The sequence below is a fragment of the Penicillium daleae genome, assembly GCF_028827525.1.
Source record: "Penicillium daleae strain IBT 16125 chromosome Unknown utg000002l_segment0_segment0, whole genome shotgun sequence".
NCBI lineage: Eukaryota > Fungi > Ascomycota > Eurotiomycetes > Eurotiales > Aspergillaceae > Penicillium > Penicillium daleae.
Window position 1 is genome coordinate 5,644,129 of NW_026623150.1, and position 13,286 is coordinate 5,657,414.

The 13,286-nt window shown below is 49.4% G+C and overlaps 4 protein-coding genes across 4 annotated transcripts; 2 read left to right on the forward strand and 2 right to left on the reverse strand.

Annotated features, from left to right (window-relative positions):
• Window positions 1–454: 454 nt before the first annotated feature.
• Window positions 455–2,641, forward strand: N7458_002924 (uncharacterized protein; the record flags this gene model as incomplete). The annotated part of the gene is made up of 4 exons (XM_056906307.1): window positions 455–1,553; window positions 1,607–1,694; window positions 1,746–2,352; window positions 2,441–2,641. The coding sequence occupies 4 exons, from the start codon at window positions 455–457 to the stop codon at window positions 2,639–2,641; spliced, it is 1,995 nt and encodes a 664-aa protein (XP_056770414.1).
• Window positions 2,642–6,822: 4,181 nt separating this feature from the next.
• On the forward strand, window positions 6,823–8,118 carry N7458_002925 (uncharacterized protein; the record flags this gene model as incomplete). The annotated part of the gene is given in 5 exon segments (XM_056906308.1): window positions 6,823–6,937; window positions 7,007–7,278; window positions 7,430–7,486; window positions 7,498–8,040; window positions 8,101–8,118. 5 exon segments carry the CDS (start codon window positions 6,823–6,825, stop codon window positions 8,116–8,118), a joined length of 1,005 nt encoding a protein of 334 aa, XP_056770415.1.
• Window positions 8,119–9,505: 1,387 nt separating this feature from the next.
• N7458_002926 (uncharacterized protein) lies at window positions 9,506–10,678 on the reverse strand (the record flags this gene model as incomplete). The annotated part of the gene is made up of 1 exon (XM_056906309.1): window positions 9,506–10,678. The coding sequence occupies one exon, from the start codon at window positions 10,676–10,678 to the stop codon at window positions 9,506–9,508; it is 1,173 nt and encodes a 390-aa protein (XP_056770416.1).
• An 856-nt stretch (window positions 10,679–11,534) lies between these two features.
• Window positions 11,535–12,800, reverse strand: N7458_002927 (uncharacterized protein; the record flags this gene model as incomplete). The annotated part of the gene is made up of 1 exon (XM_056906310.1): window positions 11,535–12,800. The coding sequence occupies one exon, from the start codon at window positions 12,798–12,800 to the stop codon at window positions 11,535–11,537; it is 1,266 nt and encodes a 421-aa protein (XP_056770417.1).
• Between the last annotated feature and the right edge of the window lie 486 nt (window positions 12,801–13,286).

A 13,286-nucleotide genomic window follows, 5' to 3' on the forward strand; every position in this document is an offset into this window, starting at 1 on the left:
ACTCGATGCCTTGAATAATACTATCTACAGAGTAGCCCCCTTTGCGCCGTTAACAATCGTGACTGTCAGTGCCGCGTGGGTGTGACATCAGCGGGTCGCGGGCTCATCGGACGCTGGCTGATGTCGCATGTGCTCAGCCCCCACGACGCTTCACTGCCTTTTCAACAAGATTGACTTGCCTCATTTCTCCCTGAATCTGGCCTCAATTTCCTAATTATACGTTGTCCATGAGGTTTGGGACTTATGCAAGACCTGGGTCCTCCCGGCGTAGGCTACGACGTGTTAAACCCCCCGCAAACGCTGTCTCGCCCCGCCGATCTTGAAAGCCCCCTTCCTTGCCTGATCAACACTCCAGCTCGCAGAACGAGGGCCTCACAGATTGCAAACTGATGCGCATACTCACTCAGCGGTATAATTCTATTCTTGCCACTTCACTGTTCGCTCAATTTCAGCCATGTCTCGGCGGAACCCACCTCGCGAGTACTACGAGGAGGAGGAATTCGAGGTCGAACGGGAGCGAGATCGATATCCACGGTCACGCAGACGAGAGCGTGAGTTTGATGAGGATATCGAGTATCGCCGACGCAGATCAATGCCGCCCGTCGAAGATCTAGAGCGCATGCATCTTCGAGATCGTCCACCCCGCGACCTCGTCCGAGAGAGCTTTGCCCCGTCAAGAGACCGGGGCCCCATGATAAGAAGAGGAAGAGATGATCTGGACGAGGCGCTACCAGGACCCGACCCAGAGGATGTACAGCTGCGCCCATCACGACGGCATGGTAGTCAAAGTCACCGGCCCCGGGAAGTCGTCGAGGAAGAGGAATCTGAGCTGATAATCAGGGAACGCGAAAGACGCGGCAACCGACGATATCGGAGACCGCGTGACCTGGAAGAAGAGGATATGGTTATCCGCCATAGGGAGCGAGCTAGCGAAGGGGACTTGAGACCCATGGAGAAGGTGTACGAAGACGAGCGGGAAGAAGTCTACTTCAGATCCTCATCCAGACCTCGGCGCAGACCGTCGCGCCGCGAGGTTGAATTTGAAGAACGGATTATTGACGACAGAGAACAAGAACGGCCGCGGGGACCACGCCGCCGCGCAGAGCCGACATTCGAAGAAGAATTGGTTATGCAATGGAAGGATAGACCAACGCGACGAGAACTGGAAGAAGAGGAAGAAATACGGCTACGGGAAACGAGACGACGGCGACGACCTAGCCAGCCGGAGCCAAGATATGTGCGGGGACCTCCACCACGAGAATCGCCTGGCGATTGGCCTGCTGAGAGGGAGGATGAAGAGGAGGAAGTCCGTATTCGAGAGCGGAGACGCTCGAGGCCACGGCGTCGGGAGATTGAGGACGAAGAGGATCTTATTATCCGTCGAGAGGAGCGAGATCGGGAGCGTGGTAGGGATAGTGCTGAGAGTGATGAGATACGCATTCGAAAGAGCAAACGGAGGTCACCACCGCGAGAACCGTCCTCGTCTCCGGAGCCTATCCGGGCTCCTCCAATTCACCAGGACGTTATCACACATCATCGTCATATTGATCACGGTGAGGGTGATTGATTGTACTCCAGCTACTGGATTGTGCTAACGGTATCCAAGGGTTTGACACATCTCGTCCACCGCGGGCTCCCAGTCAAGAGGCACCTTCTTCGCGAAGCAGCTTTGACGAAATAGACATCCGCCATCGGTGAGCATATCAAAGCATACATTGCGGTTCCATCGCTGATTGTCCGCGTAGTAGCAAAAAGGGAAATCGAGGCCGCAAGTCAGAGGAAGAAATCGTCTTCAAACATCGCGACAAGGGAGAATCTGTGTCACCAACCAGTAGCCCATCTCTCGAGTTCAATGAGCCCTGGAAACCGGACCGTCTACCTTCACGTCGTAACCGTAAGTCGAGATCACTGGACGACGACGATAGCGCGTCATCAGTCGCAGGAAGCTCGCATGTTCCCTCGCGTCGGGATCTATCCCGACGCCTTGAAATCGAAGAAGATGAAATAGAGGAGGAGATCAAGATTCACAAGAGGAAATCCAAACACCGCTCGCCTCTCGAAAAGATTACCAAAGAAACCACCGACGAGTGGTCTGTCGTCCATGCACCCTCAAAAGAAGACGTACCCGAAATGTCTGGAGCCCTCGAAGTCGTCGAAGTCGCACCCAAGGGCGCCGTAGAAGAAGAGCTCGAAGTCCAAGGACGCCTCAAGCAGCAGGTCGTGAAAGAGCGCCGCAATGAGCGCTGGACAGAAATTACCAAGGATCTAGTCATCCGCGAAGCCATCGAACGACTTGGTTATGAATTTGAGGAGACAAGGGCATATTATTATATTTTCTCATTTCTCGAACCGGTAAGTCTATCGGCCCATTCTGCCTGCTGAATATCAGTCACAAGAGGCATCGCTGACGTTGTAAATCGCTGATGTTGTAAATTGCCAGGCTGATATCGACGAACTTGTCAACCTGTCCGATGACATTCGGTACGCGAGACGTCGCCGGATTAGAGAGATGGAACGCGAGCGTGCTGAAAAGCCACCCCGACCTATCTCCCTCGTGGATAGGATGCCTCCTCGTCCGCGGATGATTGGGAAGAGGCATATACGAGAGCGGGAGTGGATTGTTGATGAGCGGATGCGATGATTTGCGAGGTTGATGTGTGGTTCGAGTTCAGTAATGATTTACGATTGACATTTGCATGGTCATAGCCTTTTTGAAATTCAGCTCGATTTACGGTTTCTTTTTCAAATAAATTGATTAACGACTTGTGGTACTTGGAGACAAGCTAGTATGGTGTTCGCATGTAGCAGACAATGCCCATCTCACTTGAGTCTATCTGCGGCTGGTGTGATCTTCCTTCCTTCTCAGGATCGCTCTCTATGTTAGCAAAAATGAATACATCCATGTCGCTTAACTGATCCGCAAACTTGCCTTTTTGCTAATCTGTATATGAACAACAGGGTCGCCAATGCCGAATGCTCAAACAAGCTCGGTGCGATGGCCTAGTTTGGTCAATTGGTGATATTCTTTAGAATTTCAAGAGCCTATCTATCTGTGTCTATGAGGAAGCGGTGATTTTGTCCATGGATATAGAAGGACAAGCAGAAGTCGTTCGGAGTCAGTACGTAGCCTACAACGAGAATGACTGAGTATTCTTTCGCCCCCTAATCCAATCGCAAACAATGCTTGATGGACGACTCCAAGTTGATGTAGAAGCATCACGCCTCTGCTCCCCTCGGCCTCTGGCGAACGCCATAGCCATGACATCAAGTCATGCTTAGCGTCCGAGCTAAGACATACAGCAAGCCACCTGAGTGCACTGCACCCACGACCCGGACTACAGTAGCAGCATGGTACTTTTGTCCGATAAACAATTTACTGTTCTTCACACAGTGGTGACCAGCTATCATTCAAATCTAGTCAGACCAGACGCCCACAAACGCGTCCCGGGCACTTGGCAAGAGAATAGCCATGTAATTCTGACGGGCGATCATGGGGCAAGCCTCGATGCTTCCCATCCCCCGGGTGCAACCCAACGTACTGTAGACGCAGATTACACATACACCCTGTCGCCACCCGGGATGCTGGTAGATGTGCGATGTCTCAGGTATATGAATGGGTATTGTGGAGAGGTGTAGTGGGGAGGACTGGTGGTGCCAGCCTGTCAGGCACAGGTACGATGGCGATGCAATTGGTACATGTAGTTTGGTGTGGGTGTACAGCGTCTGGAGGAGTTATTGGGAGTGGAGGTTATTGGTAGTTACAGTAGGACATGTACTGTACTGGAGACGATGGAGTCTACTGATGGGGCTGTTTGGGAGGCTTCGTGATCTCAGAATGATGTGTATTATGGGGGTTTAGGAGAAGATCATAATGAAAACTTTTCGCTGAAGTACAGTAGTTACTGTAGAAGTTTAGTGGGATGTTAGGTCCGAGACATCCAGCAAGATGGGTGGGTAGGTAGAGGTTTATCGGAATACTTGAGGCCAAATGAATGGACAGAGAGCTTTATTGTCTTCTCGGAATTGAGACTATTGAGCTATTTAATCTCTTGAAAAACACCATTGAAGAAGGACGCATAGATGTGAAGTCGAGAGATTGCATTGGACATAAATGTCTCCATAGTACCACATACTCCATCCATACTCGCAAAGACTAACGGGTCCTTCAGACCAGTAGATTTGACAGGCCCAATTGAGCGTATCCTGTATCGATTGAGCCTTTACGGAGCCTTTACAGTAGATTTTGCAAAGTACTCTAAACTTGGACAATGAGATGATCTTGAAAGAAGCCCATGACCTGTAAATCAGAACTAACTAATACTTTTAATGTAGAGTAAGTGTCAGCACCTAGAATCGATCGATCAGTGTGATGGATAATGTCATTGCGGCCAAAATTCCGTATTATTACACAGTTACAGAGTTGTACACAATTACTTTACATAGTCTGCCTTCAATTTGCGTTGGTGGGCCAATCCAGCGCCGATCCACTATTTTCACCGGATCCGTTGCCACAAAGCCGATCCGTCTGGTCCATCCAAGATTTCACCGGGATCTGATATCAGATAGGGGTAAAGGCAGAAAAAAGGAAAGCAAAGGGAGCAAAACGAACCCTAGGATACAAAGGATAAGCCAACTCTGAAATAACCTCGCGCAGGGTCTGCGAATAAACTTGGCCAAGTCAGGCCCGAGGGCGGAGCCATGGACCGCGGCACAGGGGCATTATGCATTGACCGTCGCAACCCGGGATTCGCTTGCCTGGTGGGTGGTTGAACAAGATACTGATCGTCGGTTTCTGGCGTCTATGACCCTGATTTCTCATGCAATCAGAGCCAGCGTGAATGTCGTCGGGGAGTGGGAGATCGGCCAATTGGAGGGGGATTGGGGACAGGGTTTGTTCCCAGATAAGGACTCCATGAGATGGTAAAACAATGCGAGGGCCAAGATTTGCCGAGAAGAGGACAATCTCTGGTTCTCCTGGAACATCGACGAAGTTTAAGAGTCATCGATCATATAAGTGCTAACTGTGCACAATTTGACTGGAAAACAGAATTCCCCCGTAAAATTACATATCGTCTATGACTCTATGGTATGATTCGATCGGCAAGTATCTTTTGGGACTCTGCATGCCAGTGCCGACAGGGGAAGAAGAATAATTAGCGGCATTGGTTGAGCTAGCGTAGATTTGAACATGGAGACTTGGAATCTATACATACTTACATACAGTGATATCGCAGTCGCCCTCCAGTCCACATGAACGTCGAGCGTTGCTGGGGGTGTTGATGTTCTCATGTGGCGTGCGGGAGAGCTGAGTGTGGCTTGTTTTGCGCTGCAGCTCTGAGACAGGCCAACGACTTGGGCTTATCCACACATTACGTATGCCGTGCTTTAGTTTGCACCATCAGCCCCTCTTCTGGTCACACAGACTAAAGGTGACGATGGGCTGTTATCGAGTTGTTTTTAACACTCGAGAGGTTCTGCATCTACACGTCTCAAGAGGTATACCCAGCGGAGACTCCATGAACGCCCTTTCAGCTATTACCACTGAATGACAGAAGCTTAGTAATAGCAACACGAGAACAAAGAGTGCAAGTATGAAGGGCCTCCTTAAGAATGTTGGCCCGAGGAATTCGAAGGGCTCCGGAGCTTTTTGTCCTCAGCCACGGCAGCCAATGCGAACGAGGCTGGGTGGAGTCGACGAGCACGAAACTGGTATTCGGTTTACTATGAGCCGCCAATGGAATAGCTGCAATTGCCTGACTAAGGTAAGACCCAGTAACGAACATAATCCGATGTGCTTTCTGTGTGATTTCTTAGTGCCTGAGCCGCGGGAGGGTAAACGAAAACAAACAATGCAACACGCAATGGGCTGAGAATCCACGATAGCACGGCCATGACAAGTGGATTGCCCGCGTATACCTCTCAAGACCGTGCAAAAAGTACCAATTTTCTCATGATAGATGGATAGACTTTGCACTGTACTCCCTGAATCCTGGCTTATAAACCACTCCTGGACTCCTCCGTAGCGATTGACGAGTTCACCGGGGCGTACCACCATAAGGTTGCACTTTGCATGTGCCCATCAGACAGGCAAGACATCATCGGCCACTCTGTAGAGTTGCCTTTTCTAGATCGTACTGCTGTATACTAGTCCGTTTACTGTTACGGCAATACCAGCAAGGACGTGCACGACAATCACTGTTGACTGTATCCAGTGATCCACTCAGCTAGCGGCAATGCCGGACACTCAACAAGCTAGTTGCATGCTAAGAATATTATGATGCTAACATACTCCGTCCTCCGTCCTCCGATCGTAACATCGTAACGGCTGCCCCGTGACTGTCTCTCCTCTCTCTTTCGTGCCTTGACTATTCCAGACACCTGACACCTCCACTTCCACTCTCATCCTCACTTTCATCCATTTCCGACCACCTCTTTCCCCCTCCGCCGCCGCCTCCTCCTACCTATCCCTCCCACGCCGCCTCCGACATCTGCCTGGGGTGAAACGATGCGATTGTCCTTCTAAAAAGGAATCTCGCGGCGTGTCACGTTCAGCTTTGGTGGGGAAGTAGGTCAATCGCCGCTTCTCCGACCACCAACCGTCTTCCTGTTCCTGTCTCTCCCCAAACTTTCCATCGTATGGGTGATCGGCACCACAACCACCGGTCGGCGCAGCACCCACACAGCGGATTTTGAATTTCAATCGTACTGCGACACCTCCCTCTGCAAAACCCGCCCGAAGTTGGGTGGAATTGGGTCGGCATAAGAACACAATCGGGCATCGCGGTCCCTAGTTGCGGCGTCGGTCGGAGACCTCTTGACAACATGAAGCTCTCCTTGCTACTCCCGGCTCTGGCTCTGCTGGCCCGGCCCTTCGCTGAAGCTGCCAGCAGTCTCGCATACTGCGCAACTGACAATACTGGATCCTCCTTCTCGGCTGGTATGTACAAAATGAAGGGTTTACTTGACTGAAAGTCCATGCTGATCTTGCTCTTTCTCAACTCTTTAGTTAGCGACACCTATCAGTCTAATGGAGCTTGCGAGCAGACTTGCGCCGACTACGCCCTGGGTATCTTGCAGGGAAAGAAATGTTGGTGCTCCAACGTGGCACCTGCCGAGTCCTCTCGTAAAAGCACTTCGGAGTGCTCAACTGGCTGCCCCGGCTACCCAGATGATAGTTGCGGTAGTGCCTCCAAGGGCGTTTACGCATATGTGAAGATTACTGGCAATTCGGTCAGCAGCACGGAGAGCGGAGGTAGCTCCACCACTTCTTCGACTTCGGTAAGTTGACCCTTCTCCTTTATACATGAGTCCCTCATCGGCCTCCTGGTCGAAGCCCTCTATATTGTTGGTCGTGTTCTGGACCGTCTTTCATGCTTGGGCTTGAGTGCTTTGCTGTTCCATGAAATTGTTTTTCTCATTTGTGGCACAGGAGAGCACTAGCAGCACTTCATCATCGACAGGAACATCCACAAACTCCACACAAACTGTATTATCTAGACACCAAAGATATTGAATTGGTCCGAATTTGCTAACATGCCGTCCCAGTCCACTGCATCCGACTCGACCACTACCAGTGGAAACATTGTCAAGGAGACTACCTCGGCTGGCCAAGTGAAGACTATCACTGTTTCTGCCCCCAGTCAGACTGGCGCCCAGGATTCCTCCTCGGCCAATACCGCGGCAGCGAGCAACAAGCTCAGCGGCGGCTCCATCGCTGGTATCGTGATCGGTGTGATCGGTGGTCTCGCCCTCGTGGGTGCACTGATCTTCCTGGTCTTCTTCTACCGCAAGCGTGCTCGCTCCGCTAGCCCCATCCCTAGCAACGGGGATATGACCGAGAACCGAACCAGCCAAGCCTCGAGCTTCGCCCGTGGTGTTTTCCCGCAAGGTCATTCTCACGACTTGTCGGGATCTTCGAGCCTGGGACGCAAACACACCTTCACCGACAATCGGCTGAAGACCGACATCTACCCCAACGGTCCGCGGGATAGTAGTGTGTCACTTCAGGATAATGAAGACTACTCGCGCCCTGTGCTTCGGGTAAGTCATACTGGAACCAGAATTGATTTATCAAGAAGAATCTGCTAACATGCCTCTCAGCTCACTAACCCCGACTAAACTTCTTTCGGACATCCGCACTCGCGCTTCATCTCTCACCAACACCTTCAGCAACATTCCCCTCTTCATTAATTCTGTGCGACTTCGCCCAAAACAGCTTTGTTATGATACCCAATTGTCACCTGGATTCTTTCCTTTTCTCTACGCTGGAGGTGTTGGTCGAGAAGAAGCCACTCAAAAGTAATATCCGACCAGAAGTGAATCCTCAAGTTCACCCTCGACTTCCCCATCAATACCCCTCTGCCCCCACCTTTCGACGTCTCCCAGTGAACAGAAGATGAATGTGCGATCTGAGAAGAATGAGAAGATAAAATCGAAATCGAGAAACAAAAAGGCATCGCGGGAATCTAGCCTCCAACTACCACCGTTGGAGGCAATGAGCCGCCGTCGAAACGAGTCCACGAGCCATATTTCCAAACATACATACCTTGCATACATACCCTCTCATGGGTGAACGGCGCCGGCCCATGCGATTTCCAGAGTACATACAGATTTCCGTTCTCCACATCACATTTCCTTTCCATCTCACACACGGACACGCATGTTCCCCGGTCCTTCTCGATTTCGTCTTCTCCCTAATGTTCTCCTCTAATCCTGATTTCTTACTTCTGTATTATCCAGCCTGTTGTGTCTCTTTTCACAATCCACGTGGATTTTGTTTTCGCTTTCTTGGGGTTTACTATGGCGTTAGGAAACCCGTCCTGTGTTTAGAGTGATACATCCATGGTCAATGTACCTACACGTTTATCGAGCAGATATGCTTGATGAAGCCTTGACAAAGTATGTTGCTAGCCTAGTAATTGTGCAAGAGCGTAGAGAGGTGGTGTCTGATAGTGTTCGGTATTCGTTCGATCAACGGCTTCGCTTGTATGGATAGTGTCACAGCTTTGGTACCGAGGTTTGTCAAGACGGCCCGCTGCTGCTTAATTTGAAACGCAACACGTCATGCCTAAGCCATCCTTTGGAATCGGTCTGGCTCATTCCGTGGTGAAGATATTGTTCGAAAAAGGCTCAAACAGTAGTCCTTGAGATATCAAAGCTGGTCAATTCAAGGTACGTCGTTAGCCCACTCACCATCCTCCGAGCAAGGCCCTAAACTAGACAAGGGAAGACGAATTCAATTTCAATGAGCAATTTTTACTAGTGTTGGAAGACACTAAGGTAGTGTTACAACATACGATTCCTCAATCAGTTCCAGGTAGATCAAAGTACTAAATTATATTTCTTCGAGTCTTAGTGTTGTGGGCAAATGTGGTGCCCTGGCATGAGCTCCAAGAGAAATTCAAAAGATTACAATGGCATAACTCATATAGGAAGTCTAGTACCAACCGGAAGAGCATTCGCCTCACAACGAGCAGGCCAAGCTTACTCCAGAGTCAAACTCTTATTATTCAGAGAGGACTTGCCGGAAGAGGTTTACCATCTCCGGATCACCATGTCGAGTCGCCCAGAAGAATATCGACCCAAACTCGGTTGCATCGCTAATTCCGTCGGCACCGCGCTCAAGTAACATACGGGTGATGGGCACCGACCCAGATTCAACAGCTAGATGTAGACAATTCTCTCCATGGACCGTTAAGAGATTGAAGTTGGCGCCCCTGTTAATAAGGATATGCGCCACGTCAAACCGTCTGTTCCTGATAGCCAAATGCAATGCCGTAAAGCCCCATATATCTTGGATATCAATGTTCACCTTTGGATGGCAAGCCAAAGGCATGGCTAGAGGTGAGTTTCCACCTACTAAGGCTATGTGCAATGCTGTATGACCCACGTCGTTCTTAGCATTAAGGATGGTAGCGGGGAGCTCGTCCTTCACTAAATCGAAGAGCTGCGCATCATTGCGATTCGCAATGCTATGCAGCACAGTCAATCCACGTCGTGAAATAGCTGCCGGGTTTCCGCCGTACGCGATGGCCATTTTCATCGTCTCAAGGTTGCAATAAGCTGCGATCGACTGCATAACCCCGTCCGCATTCAAATCACCCGAAGCCTCAATTAGAAGGCGAACAATCTCATCCTTCTGGCCTCGTGCCGCGTGTACAAGCGGACTCATATTCGTGATCAGATCCGGTCTCGATGCGTCCGCGCCAAACTCCAGAAGCAACGGGACTATATCTACGCGTCGAGACTGAACAGCTAAACTAAGCAACCTCTCTCCCGAAACGACGTATGAGTTAGGGTTCACATCGTGGTTGAGAAGGCCCCGCACAACATCAAACTCACCTGTTTCCACGGCCCTCCCCAGAACGTCAAAGTGCGTAGCACCGAAATCGCCTGCGGGAACACCGTACGAGGCGTGTAAGCTAAATACCGGTTCATCGATGCCGTGTCGCTGTCCATAATCGTATATGAAGTTTTCCTCGTAGAGGGTCAAGGGCGCGAAGGCTGCGGTCTGGGCTCTTTCCTTGATTTCTGGTGTTAGAAGCCAGTATAGAGCCCGGCAGGTTTGCGCGAGCCTGAGTAATGACTGCTTGTCTAGAATTTGCGCGATTTGCAGGACTATTTCTGGGGGCAAATCGCCAAGGTTGGTGGTTGTTGTGTGGTAATTGTCTTCTGTCATTCTAGAAATTATCAAGAACCACGTCGGTTCAGACAAAATTTAAGCGTTGGGATGATTGTGTTTTGTGGATCGTGTGAGAAGATAAACTTGGATAAATCGTTTGTAGAGGCAGGAAGCATGGTATCCAATGTTTATGTAGATAAATCAGTTCAAGGCACGACTTGCCTGAATCTCTCTCTGGTTCCATACACAAAGACATTGTATAGTCATGACAACTACAAAGGATTTCATTGATTTGCTTTGAAAGAATTCTCAGCGAAGTAAGCGGGATCCCGTTGAATTGTTCTTTGTTCTTTGTTGTTGCCAGCTGTTTGACATAGAAAGCTGAAAGAACTATACTGTTGGCGTCCAGCTGTCAGCAAAGTGAAAGAGTTCGTAGGGTAGGTAGAAGGGAAGTGCAGTCGAGCTTCGAGGGCTGGAATTTACATATGTCCATGATATTTCCTAGAGAGAGTTTTGGATTCACATACGTTCAAAAATGCCATTTCCAGTTGAAAAATGGTGTTATTGTGAAAGACTGAGCCAGAGAGAATATTGTCATTTCTAAAGTGTAAGACTGAAGTCTGTAATGGGCTGACAACGTCGGATTGTTGAATCAGGGCAGATGGCTCGTTTGGCGAATCTGAAATGGAGGGTATAGAGCGTGGACAGCTTGATCTAAGATTATCTCTCTGTTATAAACGGACCTACAATTACATCTTGGGCCTACTGGGGCCGGAGGAAATGTGTCAGTGTATAAAAAATGTGTAACAAAAGGGCAATTTCATTGCTACGAATAATGAAGTTAAAACCAGACAAAGTGTCTAATGGCTCTCTGGGTGACGATTTCTCAAAATTCGAGCCCTTTTTTCTACGCTCATACAGAAAGGCGGTATTGATCCTTCCTGAGCAAATAACCAATCTCATAGCCGCCAATGTCAACAGCCAAATCAATTGGTGTTTTTCCATGGCTGTCTGTGATTGTCAGATCTGGCGGGGTTGGGCTATCATAGAGAAGGACTTCCACAACAGATTTAGCCCTAGTTCTAACCGCACAATGCATGGGAGTCCCATATGATGAGAGGCAATTAACATCAGCACCATGTTGGAGAAGCTCACGAAGTATAGGTGGTAGTTCTGATGCAGCAACAGTTTTGAGAGCAACATGCAATGCGTTCTGGCCGCCGCGTGGCATGGTAATGTTAATATCAGCACCAGCTTCGAGAAGAGCCTGCACCAGGATGTGACGATGGAGTGCAAAATGCAAAGCAGTCAATCCATGCCTATCCTGAATGTCAAGGTCGATATCTGGGAGCCCGATCAGATACATTGCGGTGTCAACATATGCGTCTCTCATCGCTACGTGTAAAGCGGTCTGCCCTCCAGCATTTGTGAGGTTGAATCTGCTCCGGTCCATTAGCGGAATGAGAAGCTCGACAATTTCTTTTCGATAGAGGATAGCATCATGAAGGGTGATACATGAATTTACCTTGCAGCCAGTCAATAGCAGGGCATGCAACACGTCGGGGTCTCCCTTGCGAGCAGCTCGGTCTAGGGGCGACGTATGTAGCCCGGGATCTTTCAAACATGGACGAGCGCCAAGTCTTAAGAGTAATGTCACAATATCCATGTTACCCGATTCCACAGCTATACTGAGCATAGTCGCACCATTGACAAGATATGAATTGGGATTCACACCTCGCTCGAGAAGACTTTTCACAGCAGCAAAGTTGCCCCGATATATAGCTTGGCCGAAGGGTTCGAATCTCGTTGGGATAAAGGCAGGGGGAATCCACCTGCGACAAGACGCTACGCTATGATCGAATGTTGGGCCCCAGTGGACCCTGAAGGAAGGAAAGTCTACCCCGTGCTGGTGATCATCGTCATAGACAAATCTCGCCTCGTAGTGGCTTCTAGGGGCTAGGGAGGATTGTGGAGCCTGCTTTGTGATTTCAGCATCGAGGAGCCTGTGTAACCCTCTGCAGGTACGAGACAAGCGGCTGAGAGATCCGATCTCCAAGTAGTCTGCAATTTCCAGGACCAACTCGCAAGGCAGTATACCAAGTGAAACAGGAGAGCGCAATTGCTCGGTTGTATGGTGGCCGAGCCAAACCGGCTGAACCAAACCGTCGATATGTCCCATATAGAATACCCTTTGGATGATCTGATCAGATCTATGTCGGAGGAACTAAACGAGTTGGCAAGAACAGTCAACCTTGAATTTGTCCTTGAATTCAAAGAGCGAAATACGGTAGATGGCGAGCTTACTTATGTAGAATCGAGTGAGGTGCCTGATTGTCGAATATCTAAATTGGGAAAAGAAAGAACAATGAGAACAACGAGAACAACGAGGTAAGGAAACAATGCAATTGTCTAGCCATCTACCATCCAGACTGTCCCATTGGCATAAGTGCTCTTTGTTTCCCATTTCTTTGTGAATAAATATGGACCAACAACCTTCAGTCAGTTTGAAGATGACAAAACTAGACTCATGTCAATTCGGGTTGAAGGCAATTGTGCCGAGTCCAAAATATAAATGAATAGTAAATCTTTCAGATTAGGTTACCAAAATAAATCATGGGGGTGTATGATCAGTGGGAGCCTTAAAGTCTTCGAGAAGCTGATTCCT